The sequence below is a fragment of the Macrobrachium nipponense genome, chromosome 4 (assembly GCF_015104395.2).
Source record: "Macrobrachium nipponense isolate FS-2020 chromosome 4, ASM1510439v2, whole genome shotgun sequence".
NCBI lineage: Eukaryota > Metazoa > Arthropoda > Malacostraca > Decapoda > Palaemonidae > Macrobrachium > Macrobrachium nipponense.
Genome location: NC_061100.1, coordinates 13,713,904 through 13,725,676, shown reverse-complemented (window position 1 = coordinate 13,725,676; position 11,773 = coordinate 13,713,904). Strand labels below are relative to the sequence as shown.

At 37.6% G+C, this 11,773-nt stretch overlaps 1 protein-coding gene across 1 annotated transcript in view; it reads right to left on the bottom strand.

Moving 5' to 3' along the window:
• LOC135210722 (mitogen-activated protein kinase kinase kinase kinase 3-like) overlaps positions 1–7,458 on the bottom strand; it is a 365,691-nt gene extending 358,233 nt beyond the window's left edge. Inside the window, 1 exon segment of the mRNA XM_064243517.1 lies at positions 7,210–7,458. Coding sequence (XP_064099587.1) covers positions 7,210–7,344 — 135 coding nt within the window. The 5' untranslated portion in view covers positions 7,345–7,458.
• Between the last annotated feature and the right edge of the window lie 4,315 nt (positions 7,459–11,773).

The following is an 11,773-nucleotide window of genomic DNA, read 5'->3' as shown; positions in this document are numbered from 1 at the left end:
AAATTAAAAAGTTAAATGCAAACACTTGAAGACTAACTGTATGGAAATACTGTTACAAAATGGCTACCACAGAAAGGATGAGAAAAAATATTGTGATAAATATAGTTAGAGACACAATGATACACAGACGGAATGGTAAAAGTGGCTATCTACAAAACTTTTTTGGCTGAACAAAAGGGTATTAACATATGAAAAACTTTTTTTAGGTAAACAAAAAAAGTAACAGAAACTAAATACCTTTGAACAGACCAACAAATAAATTAAAAACTAAAACTGGATTCATGTTACGTACTAGTACTCTGTTTCAAGGGAAAATTTGGGAATTGATCATTCAGCCATAAGGTTAAGACTCTGAATAAGTGCATATCCAGTATGTACAGTTACAGTGTTGTGCAAGTGCTGGAAATGCCACTAGGCTAAGATAAAAAACTTCATGCATATCCTTTTGATACATCCCGACAAATCAGCAACCTTTGATTAGGACCATTAATGAACATAATACAGACTAAGCTCAGCAGATGCCAAAGTAAGTCTACCAAATGATCCAACATCAAAAATTTTACTGATAGAGATCCCCCTTGTTGGAGTTTCAAAGAAGTCTGAACCTTACCTATACTGGACACATAAGGCATGACTCACCCTGAAGGTTTGGCAGCAGTTCCTTGCAATACCCTTGACTGAAGGAGATTGAGCAATAGATTATGGTTTTTCTGGCCATTTTAACATCCCTTCTCCACTATTGCCTAAAGTTTCCTCATCGGAAAGAGTAAAAATGTGGTATGGATGGCTATCCATACCACAAAGAGCTACTCTCAGTTGAAACTTGTCATGAGAACAGGGGATTGTTGAAACCTTTCCTATCAATACCAAAAAACCTCTGGAATGTTGTCCTCTTATCTACAGATGAGACATTAGCGTCATCAAACATGTACAACCAGAACCTGTAGGGAAGGCATGACTACAAACTCAGTAGCGGAGAGAAGAACCTTCACATCGGAGTCTCTCCACTGGAGGTTGTTTGTCAGTTTGTAGACTGGTAAGTCAACCTTAAAGACTAGTCTCTGCATCCTCTGACACACACAACTTCCTCTGGAGTGTCAACAGTGGGTCAAGTAGATTGCTCAAATCAGGACAGAAGGAAACCTTCTGAATTGAAAATAAGACTGATAACCTGTAACCTGATCCAAGATACCAACAGCTGGCAATGACCAAGGAAGTCAGAAACCTGACTAGTCACAGAGAGCCCTACAATACTTTGAACTGAAGAAGTTGGTTTGATGAACGAGTAGTGGTTGCTCATCAAGACCATCTGACACATGAATAAACCCATGACACATGAATGAACTCAAAGATCTGAAAACACCATTCTAACTCTACCAAAAGGTTCTGAAGACCCTCAGACCTTAGAAAACTGTCCTTAAGTGCAAGTTGGATGCACTAGTCTGCCCTGATGAGCACTCTCAAAATCATAGACACAAATGGTTGGATCTGGCAGTGCTAATCGCTGAACCATAAGCCAAGGTTGAATCATAAAAAGTATGAGGGCCACAGTCTCAGACTTTCACAAGCTCAGTCAAACTGAACTAGAACAGGTTGCAGACATATCAGAAATCTTGTTCAAAACAGGGACAATTCCAGTGACAGTAAGATTAGTGTAAAATACCTGGTTTGCTGTGACACAAGCAGCATTGTGCAGCAGTGACCTGTCGTAAAGGAACCATTCAACCTGTATACACAATCCAGGGGTCAAGCACATGGCAACTGAGAGTTACAAGGAGTTTCAAGGATTAGGATGTCTCAAAGACTTTAGTCCATCCGAGGAGACGTCATGTGCTCACTTATCCCTAGAAGCAGATTTTACAATTCATTCACAGTGTTCTTATGATTTTGTCTAGCTTTCTTTTGAACTTTCACACGGCTGCTATCTACAATTTTTGGTGGCAGCTTATTCCATGTCACATATCTTGTATGTAAAGAAGTTCCTACAGTGAGATGTGTTGTATCTTTTCAGTTCTAGTTTCCATCCATTATTTCTTGTCTGTTTTTCATTTAATGTGAATAGGTTACTGTCTACTTTTGTTATGCCTTTCAGTATTTTGAATGTGTTAGTTGTCCTGTCACTTAGTTACCTGATGGATGGAATTAACTTTGTGGCTCTTGCTTGTACCCCTTCTAGTCTATTTATGTCCTCTCTTAGTGTTGGTGACCAAAACTGTACTGTATATTCAAGGATGATGGTCAACATGATACCAGCAGTACTGTACAGCAGTGGCCTGTCAAATATGAACTTTCTGCCAGCACATTCATGATTCAGGAATTATGCATTTGCTGAACAAGATGATAGATGACTCTTCTCTGCATACTCCTGCAGGGTACAAACACGAGTGTAAAACAGCCCTCTTGTTCTAGAAATAAATAGGAAGACAACGAATCCTGAGATCATTCCAAGTCCCACTCAAAGGAGGGTGAATGCTTTTGCCAACTCCCACAGAAGGATGGCACTCACTCAAAAAGTCCTTTGGAATATCTTTTAAAAAGGTTTCGGACATCTTACTCCATGAATTTTACTCTCCTTGTCCACATAATATGTTAAATCAGGATACTGCATCAGATTCTCCTCTGCACACCTAAGCAGAGGTACAAACTGGGAAGAGTCTGGGACAGACTTAATGTCTCAGAAAAAAATGGGGAGAGACTGGGTTATGAGCATGCTCTGACCCTGTGACAACCTTCTCTATAGTAGACATTCCACCACAAATGAATGAATATTGCTGCCAACTGCCAAAGAGGGAGGTGCTTACTTGAAGACTGACAGAAATTCTTGTGGGAGGGCATCTGAGACATCCTCCTCTTAATCCCACACACATTAGACGAACGCAAAGGTGACAAGGAAGAGGAAGAGCACAATGATCAAGAGAAGTGAAAATTTCTTTTCTTGCATTTCCTCACCTTACTCCATCCACAAGTTGTACTTTGCTCAGTAAACAGCATTGGAGGAGTAGAACCCATACTCAGTACCATGCACTGGAATCCAGGTCAGCTCTGACTGATTGCCTACCTGAGAGAGAGAAGAGAGAGAGAGAGAGAGAGAGAGAGAGAGAGAGAGAGAGAGAGAGAGGCACCTCTCCAAATGCAATAGACCTGCTAGCACACTCCTCTGACAAAAAAACAGCCCTAACTTGACCCAGTTAGCGATGTTACTTAGTCGGGGGACCATTTTTACCAAATGTCCCCCTGTAACACTGCGCATGTGCAGTAGCATTCCACGATGGCCAGAATACAAAAACATAATCAGTTCTGTGGTTTATTACAGGTTAATTACAGTCAACCGACAAAAAATGACAAATTTTCTAAGAAAATTTGTATTTTTCATAGCTACAAACCTGAGGTCTCAACAATAAGATCATTCCTAGAGCCTAGCTGGATCCGGTTAAAAAGCAGATGAAAAGCAAGGAATCTTATGATATCTGGCAACGCATGCGTAGATCAGGTGAAGAGTGGTCAAGGACCATGCACCTACACCAGTCTTTTCTTTGGCCGCTGGGCGAGAGCAGTTTACCTCTCTTCAACCAAAATACTATAGAATAAGTCTCGTTGATCACTTTCCTTATTCAAATCCATGTTAAAATAAAACACTAACACCAAACTTACAATAAAAAATGTGAAAACAAGGCAAGCCTGTTAGAATTCACAACATACCTAGTATTATGTAGCACCGGATAGTCTGGGAAAATCTGAATGCTTATTGATCAGGATTATAAAATGCCTGAAATAGTATGCATAGTGGCCTAATGAAATGCTGGCATGATATATGTAGTATTATCCAGAATTAAAACTTACTTCTTTAGGAATACAAACCATCCGCTTTTATGCAGGATTATTTCTGGCACCAGATGGAATCAGTGACTGAAACTTGGTGGCATCTGGGAGAAGCCCAACAAGACAATCTAACTAACTGTCACCACAGAATGGAATGGAATATAGAATTTAGCCCAAAAGGCCAAGCACTGGGAACGATGAGGTCATTCTGCGCTGAAAGGGAAAGGGAGATTGAGTGTAAGAGGTTTTAAAGGTGTAATAGGAGCAAAGCCTCACAGATGCAGAGAAACAATTGTTAGAAGAGGCTGGAAAGATGGAAGAGAATAAGAATGGAGGTACAGTAACAGGAATGAAAAAGAGGTGAAGCTAGTGGCCAAAGGGATGCTGCAAAGATCTTTAAGTAATACCTACAGTGATTGCATGAGGTGATGGCCCTAAGCCCCCTATGAGACCATAAAAAGTCTTGCGTGACAGTAGGTGAGTGAGTGGGAGTCCTCCACCCGAAACCTCCATCACCTACCACCAGTTAGGCTAACCTCCTTATTTCTAAGTTTCAATGACTAATTCCAACAAGCACTGAGAGATACACTTATCTAAAATCTTTCATTCTCCATTTTCTTTAGTTCCTTTGTCTAGTTTTCAGTAGCCGACTTGAAATATAAACTGTAGGTCAAAACCTTATCATATAAAATTTCTCATGCTCCCCTTGATATTAACCTCTGCTGGAACCAGCATGCAATTGCCTCACTGTACATGCTGTTTCCTTTATAATCTTAATCATTCTTGGCATTCAGATCTACCCATGCACCACATAGGCTAGTACTACGTATTTAATATTCACAAAATTCTAACAGTCTTAACCTGTTCAATATAACATACCATTTACTTTTTTTCCAGTTCTGATCAAAGTGTTGAATCGTCTTAATAATCCTGTATATAAACCATTTGAACTTTTTACATTTCACACTTGGTAAAAATGCTTTCTGTTAAGCATATTGACTTCGTCTCACTTCATAGTACACTGAAGTCTAGTTATTTGTTTTACCTATTTATTTTACTTTGCTAATTATCCTACGCGTTTTTCTTTGTTATTTCTCTTTCAAAATTTAATCTTTATTTCTAAGTTAACTTTTCTTTTTGCACCAGACTACTTCCCTAATGGAGCCATTCAGTTTGTAGCAGTCTTTTCCAACTAAGCTTGCAGTTTGGTCTATACTAATAATCAAAAAGACCTCTTACTTGAGATATAATTTCAATACTGACATTTCATTATTTTTGAGGCATTTTGTGATCTGGTTGAGTAAAAAATTACAGATAGCCTAGTATCTAGAATAATCTATCAGAGCTAAGCAGCAGTGTAAATCAAATATAGGCCTATTATAAGTATTTTACTTTAATAACACAACTCATTTTTGGAATTTTAATGTAGCGCACCGAGTCTCTTTAATATAGGTAGTACTTAGGTAACGCATTAAGGATATTAAGGAATCTCTGAGCACAGTATAAAGAATCCAATATTGAGCAGTGGTATTAAGGTAAAATACCAGTAATATGCCTATAATTTATTTTCCATTGCTGCTTGGGTCTGATAAATTATTGATTACCCACTACCATTGTGTTTTACTCAGAATAATCTTAAAATAGCATTATAGCAGGCTATAGTAGTAATCTTTGGTAGATCTAGGGAACTTATCCGCGGCGGCCTAGACTATGGCAGTTGCGATTTTTCTGTGCAGTTTTACCTGCTGAACAAGAATTTTAAGTAATATTTATTCAGACGACTGTAATTAACCCCCCAAGGGCCAGTACTAAACATGGCGAAATACATTGGATGCCCCAATCCCTAGTGGATCCTTAGCGGATGTCGTATCCGTGGTTACCTTCCTTGCAGTCCGTGCGGACTGCTTCTGTAGAAATACCTAATCTTTTACTCAACCACATTAAATTCTACCTTAAACCTACCCTATTGTTATTGGGTTATTTACTGTCGTTTTTTTTTTTTTTTTTCTCCATGGGTCTGGAACTACACAAAGCACTTACTTAGGGAGTGGCATTGGTATCAAAGTAAAAATTTACCAAATAATATAATGTTTGGTGACATAAAAGATTTATTGTTTATAACAACGAGGATGAAATCAATCTTAGGTAGTATCTGTTTGTAATGTGTTCCATTCGAGTAAATCAAAACCCACAAATTCTGTTCTACTGGTGGCAATACTATGATAAATAGAATCTGCCATTTTAAACTTACATACTACAACACAAATTTACTAAATTTCTAAAAAGATAGGTATATCTAAAATTCTCTAATTTTATAAGAGATAAAGACAATTTATCATTATCTAACATTATACCTAAAGCCTATGCAAGAAGGCTATTATAAATGTTTCGTTACAGATCTTCCATAACATATAAAAGATTAGTTTTTGCAAGTTTTGACATAGGCTAGCTACCTACTGTGGAACTGTGGAAGGTTACTAGGTACCTAGTAGGTACCTAGGTAGTACCTATCCCATTGCAACTTCTGTAGTTTGCTTGACCTAATGAGAATACGAGGGGGCTACAGAGAATATATAAAGTGGCTAAGAAGAATATATAAAGGGGCTAAGGAGAATATATAAAGGGGCTAAGAAGAATATATAAAGGGGCTAAGGAGAATATATAAAGGGGCTAAGGAGAATATATAAAGGGGCTAAGGAGAAAATACTATAAAGGGGCTAAGGAGAAAATAAAAAGGGGCTAAGGAGAATATATAAAGGGGCTAAGGAGAATATATAAAGGGGCTAAGGAGAAATTATAAAGGGGCTAAGGAGAAAATATAAAGGGGCTAAGGAGAATATATAAAGGGGCTAAGGAGAATATATAAAGGGGCTAAGGAGAAAATATAAAGGGGCTAAGGAGAATATATAAAGGGGCTAAGGAGAATATATAAAGGGGCTAAGGAGAATATATAAAGGGACTAAAGGAAATAAAAGGGGCCTAATGGAAATAATAGGGACCTGAAGGACATAGGCTAGTATTACAAGGGGCCAAAATGGGAATAGCTTAGGGGTACTTTACTCTCAGAGACGACGATTAGAAAACTGATATCTCGAGACTTACCTCCCCCTCTCCCAAAATGAAAATGAAATGGCCTCTGAGGCATCTCTCTGAATTTCTGACACTATGATAATCAAGGGATCATCATAACTGTCATGAAAAAAAAAAAACTCACTGTCAAACTTGGGTGGGCCACTGAAGCACAAAAAATGAGAAAGTCTTTGGATATATAACGTAATCACACACACCCAAAAAACACGGGAAACACGGAAGTAAACCAGAGGTATCAGTGGAGATCAACGTTGTTTGGACGACGATGATCCAATTTGGTTAAAACGTTATCGCGATTACCTTGTAAACATCTCCATAGGTTCCACTCCCAATACGTTGGATGAGTTCGTACTCATCTTGGGGGTTGCGGCGGCTTATGTCTGACGACAGGGCTGCCGCCGCCGCAGCAGAAGACCCTCCCCCACCACCAGCCATAATGCCAAGGCGCTCCCACCACGCCGAGACACAAGTGATAAAATTCCTTTAAATGTTCTTTCAGGACTACAGACGACCTTGCAATACTATTCCCTTGTTCAATTGACTGTTCACCCGTTCAGGAATGGAATGATGGCGATGTTAGGACACGGAACGCAGAACGAAATGATGGGAGAATGGCCACTTATCTCTATTCTGTACCCCCTTCCTCGAGGTACAATATTCTTGCTCACAGATGGCGTTGCTCTCAAAAGTATCGACTCGCCATAGCTCTTTAATAACCATAAATCGGGAATATTTTACTGAATTTAGGTAACCCGGGCCCATGTTTGAGCTGATAGCTGATATAAAATATAGAAATTTAAAGAAGAAGTTTCATTAGATTGGCAATAGTAAACGTGTCAAATGTCACACATACTTTAATTAAAGGTGACGACTGTGACCCACAGAACCTTACAGATGGCAAGTACTACTGTAGTTGGGGTACATTATTAATACTAATGAAAATTATAAGCTTAAATCATTGCGATGAATACCTGCACTTCTCACGGTTTCTCAAATCAGCAATTTCCATACTGAAATTTAATCTTCAGCATTTTGTGCTATATATATACACACAGAGCCGTATATAGCTACGGCTCTGTATACACACACACCCATATGTAGTACTATATATATATATATATATATATATATATATATATATATATATATATATATATATATATTATTATATATTGTGTGTACGTATATATGTGCTGTATCTTTTATATAGCTGTGACCTTTTTCCTTATAGGAACTTGGTCGTAACTGTTCTTGAGTCTGACGTTATCAAAAACGAAGTCAATGTTAGAAGGAACTGAAAAATGAACCAGATATAAATGACTTTGAAGCGACTGCGTTCTTTGAGTTGAATTCAGAGCCATAATTTCTACAGAATAAAAAAAAATATTAAAATAAACTATGCCACGCAGGCAAGGATAGCATTGCATTGTTTACCGGTAAAAATTTGGTGAGCATGGCGGAAGTAGGTGCGCGTACTTCCGTTGACTTTCCAAGGTTTGGGTGGATGTAGTGAAGGAAGAAGAAAGCGGCGGGTTCGGCGAAAACCCTTTATGAGTTTTAGCTTACCTGGAGCGTATGCAATCTAGAGTCTTGGATGTTAATATGTTTTCATTATTATATTCCATAAAGTTTATTGTAGAGTACCTTCATCTCATTATCTATTAATTTGTTTGCAAAGTCAGGATCATGTGAAGCAAAGGCAATGTTTTATCCAACCAAAACCTAAGTAAAAGGATGAACAAGAGTGGCGTCTAACTTCAAAGGAAGTGGAAGTGCAGATATAATTGTCAGGTAATCGGATGGAAGAAAAAGAGCTCGAGAATTTGGTGATCCAGAGACTGCTACACTATTTAGGCTACGTCATTCATGATTCATTCTCTAGTGATCATCATTTTTTAATTTCTAATTCAGAACATATTAGATGAAACAGGAATGATTTAATCGTGTTCTTCCTTAGTTTTTAGAAGCACATCCTCCAGAGTAAAAAAAAAAAAAACCGTACCATAAAAATTATAGTGTCAAATCACCTAAGATTACTTATTTGGAATGAGGCCTCTGATTAAGGAATCGAGGAGTTGCACAGAGAGTGCTTAGAAATGAACTTGATTCCGTTAGTTTGAAATTTAACAATTATACATTACGCTTCACTTAAATGTTTTGCAACTTGGAACAGTACAAATAAATAAAGGTAATACAGGTCTCAATCTAGGTATATTGCACAATGAAAAGGTAACAGAAAAGTAGGAATAGGTTGACATGGCCATGAGAGAGAGAGAGAGAGAGAGAGAGAGAGAGAGAGAGAGAGAGAGAGAGAGAGAGAGAGAGAGAGAGAGAGAGAGAGAGAGTGGAGAACCAACTTAGGTATTAGGTCTACATGAAAAATCACCGTCATGATATAATATGATATGATATGAGGAGTTGAACTGTATCCTTTTTGCACCCCTTTCGTCGTCGTCTGCGGTGGGTGACCTGATTGACTTTACCCCAGAGCATTGAATAAATAATTTCATACCAGAGTTAGTCTGAGTTGTTCTCTTCCGTCAGCTTTATTCCTGTGTGTTATCCTTGGGACTAAAATCTGTTCTGGTGCTTTTTCAGTCGCGAGAATTCGTGTGGTATTTTTTCTGTTTTATTTATTAACTGCAAGCAGCATTACTCGCCCTTCACGAAATTCAAGTTTTCTTTTCTTTCATTTCCGCTATTTTATCCTAAGAAAGAACGGTGCCGGAGAAGGGGAAAAATCGAGCGTCTCTCCCACATTCCTCCTTTAACTGCTGAATCAAAGATGAACGCTCTCTGCAAAAAACTTATACACACGCAAAAAGTCTTTTTACACCCAACTTGCACATCTGTGTTCCCTCAACCTAAAATGTCCTCCTTGTCGAACATTTTTAGTGTTTAAGAACACACATAAATGGAATATACAACCTACAACCCTTTTCTAGGTCAGCCCCGAAGAAAGAAAGAAAAATGGCAAGATAGGATAAAGGGTGGGATCTTAAAGGAAGAATGATTATAAGAATAATAAGAGCTATTTTTTTTAACCGTGTACAGCCTTGGGAGATACATGATCGTAAAATTTGTTTTGCGATAAATCGAACTTCTCTCAGGAAAGGTAGAATAGAACATTCGCGAACCAGTTTTGTCCGTACGTGAGCATGGGAAAGTAGATCATTAAAATATTGAAGAGAAGAGAAGGGGAAGAAATACTTGCTTTCCCAATCATCCCTTTATTATAGAGATTTCATATAAAAATTACATTTTCTTAGTAGGTATCTGAATGAGACACATTCTTCCATTGCCTCTAGGGAACTTTCAGCGTATCATCATTAAAATGAGGAACCATAGCAAGCATATACAGATAATATTCTTATTTCTATATAAGGTTATACAACAACAACAACAACAACAATAATAGTAACATTAAGCAGTAGAGAGGGCTATGGCATGCACTAGAAAAAAAATCTGAATGAGTAGCAACAAATAAACCATCAGTGATTTTCTAACAACAGAATCGAGGATGAACTAATGCCCACATTGTTTGTAGACGTTAGGTTCATTATAATCTTAAAATCCCACATCCTGAAATGTCAAAACTTCATATGCTCTAGCTATACGCATTTTTATTAACATATCGCATTAAGATACACCCTTGCTTTTTCGCATGTTTTGTTGCTTAACTCTTCATCGTGTCTCTGATAATTTTATCCCTTCTTATAGTTCTTCTTAACAGCTGCCATGTTTAATGAAATTCAGATTTACCAACCACGATCTGCTCTCTCAAAAAATAGTTAATCAATATTTCCTTCACGATAGCCTTCGTTTACTGTTGCGGTCTGCAATATCTGCAGTGTTCCTGCAATGTTCTTTGCCTCACCTAGTTTATTCCACAAATTTCTTATTCCACCACTCCCATTCATTACTCTATAAAATTAACTTTAAAATTTCTCCTCATTGCAAGACTTTCACATTCTTTCACCTGGCTCTACAACTTTTGGGTCCGTTTACTAGTCAGTAGCATATAACATCCTCAAACACCAGCTATCCATCATTTCATTTACTATCACTTTTATAAACTCCCATACATACCTTTTGCTCTAATCTTGCCTCATCTTATTTATCCATCCAAAATTTATTTTTCTTCTCACAAACTGTCTGCTGGACCAGACATTCATCGTTCAGTTTTCCAGTGTAAGACTATCACCTTCAAAATACACTTACACTGGTTGTCTATGATATATAGTTTTTTTTAGAGTAACAAAGATATTGACATATTCTAGACGTACTTTGACATTCTTATTTGTTAAGAAAACCTGGTCTCATTGCATGAAAAACTATAGACCACCAGTTACAAGATATGTGTGGATAACCAACTTGCGTAGAGGATGGGAACAAAGGTAAAAACTTAGCATAGGCACTGAACCGACTAAGTTATTATCTAAGGAAACTGAAATGATGAAAAATCATAGGCTGCTATGCTTGTTAAGGTATTAAACGTATATAGTTCCAAACTATATTTGAAACCATCCATAGTTAAGCTATAAAAATGGAACAGAATTTAATCATGGGAAATTGCCTGGTTTTCCGTGTGTACAAAGGGCTGATTAAGATGTGCAGTAATTACATTAATAGTTTTATGAACATCTTCGATTAGGAAAAAACTATTTTTTTTAAATCTGCCAAATATATCTCCTTGAATGCTATTTAAACATTCATCACAAAGTTAGGTTAAAAGCTGTCACTCTTTCTACGGTGGACACAGGAACGATGAATGGAATGATCTGAGATATACACATTCACAAATGAATGTACTTCATCTTTTGGAATATTCTGGGGTTGAAACCACATTCTATTGCTTTAGCTA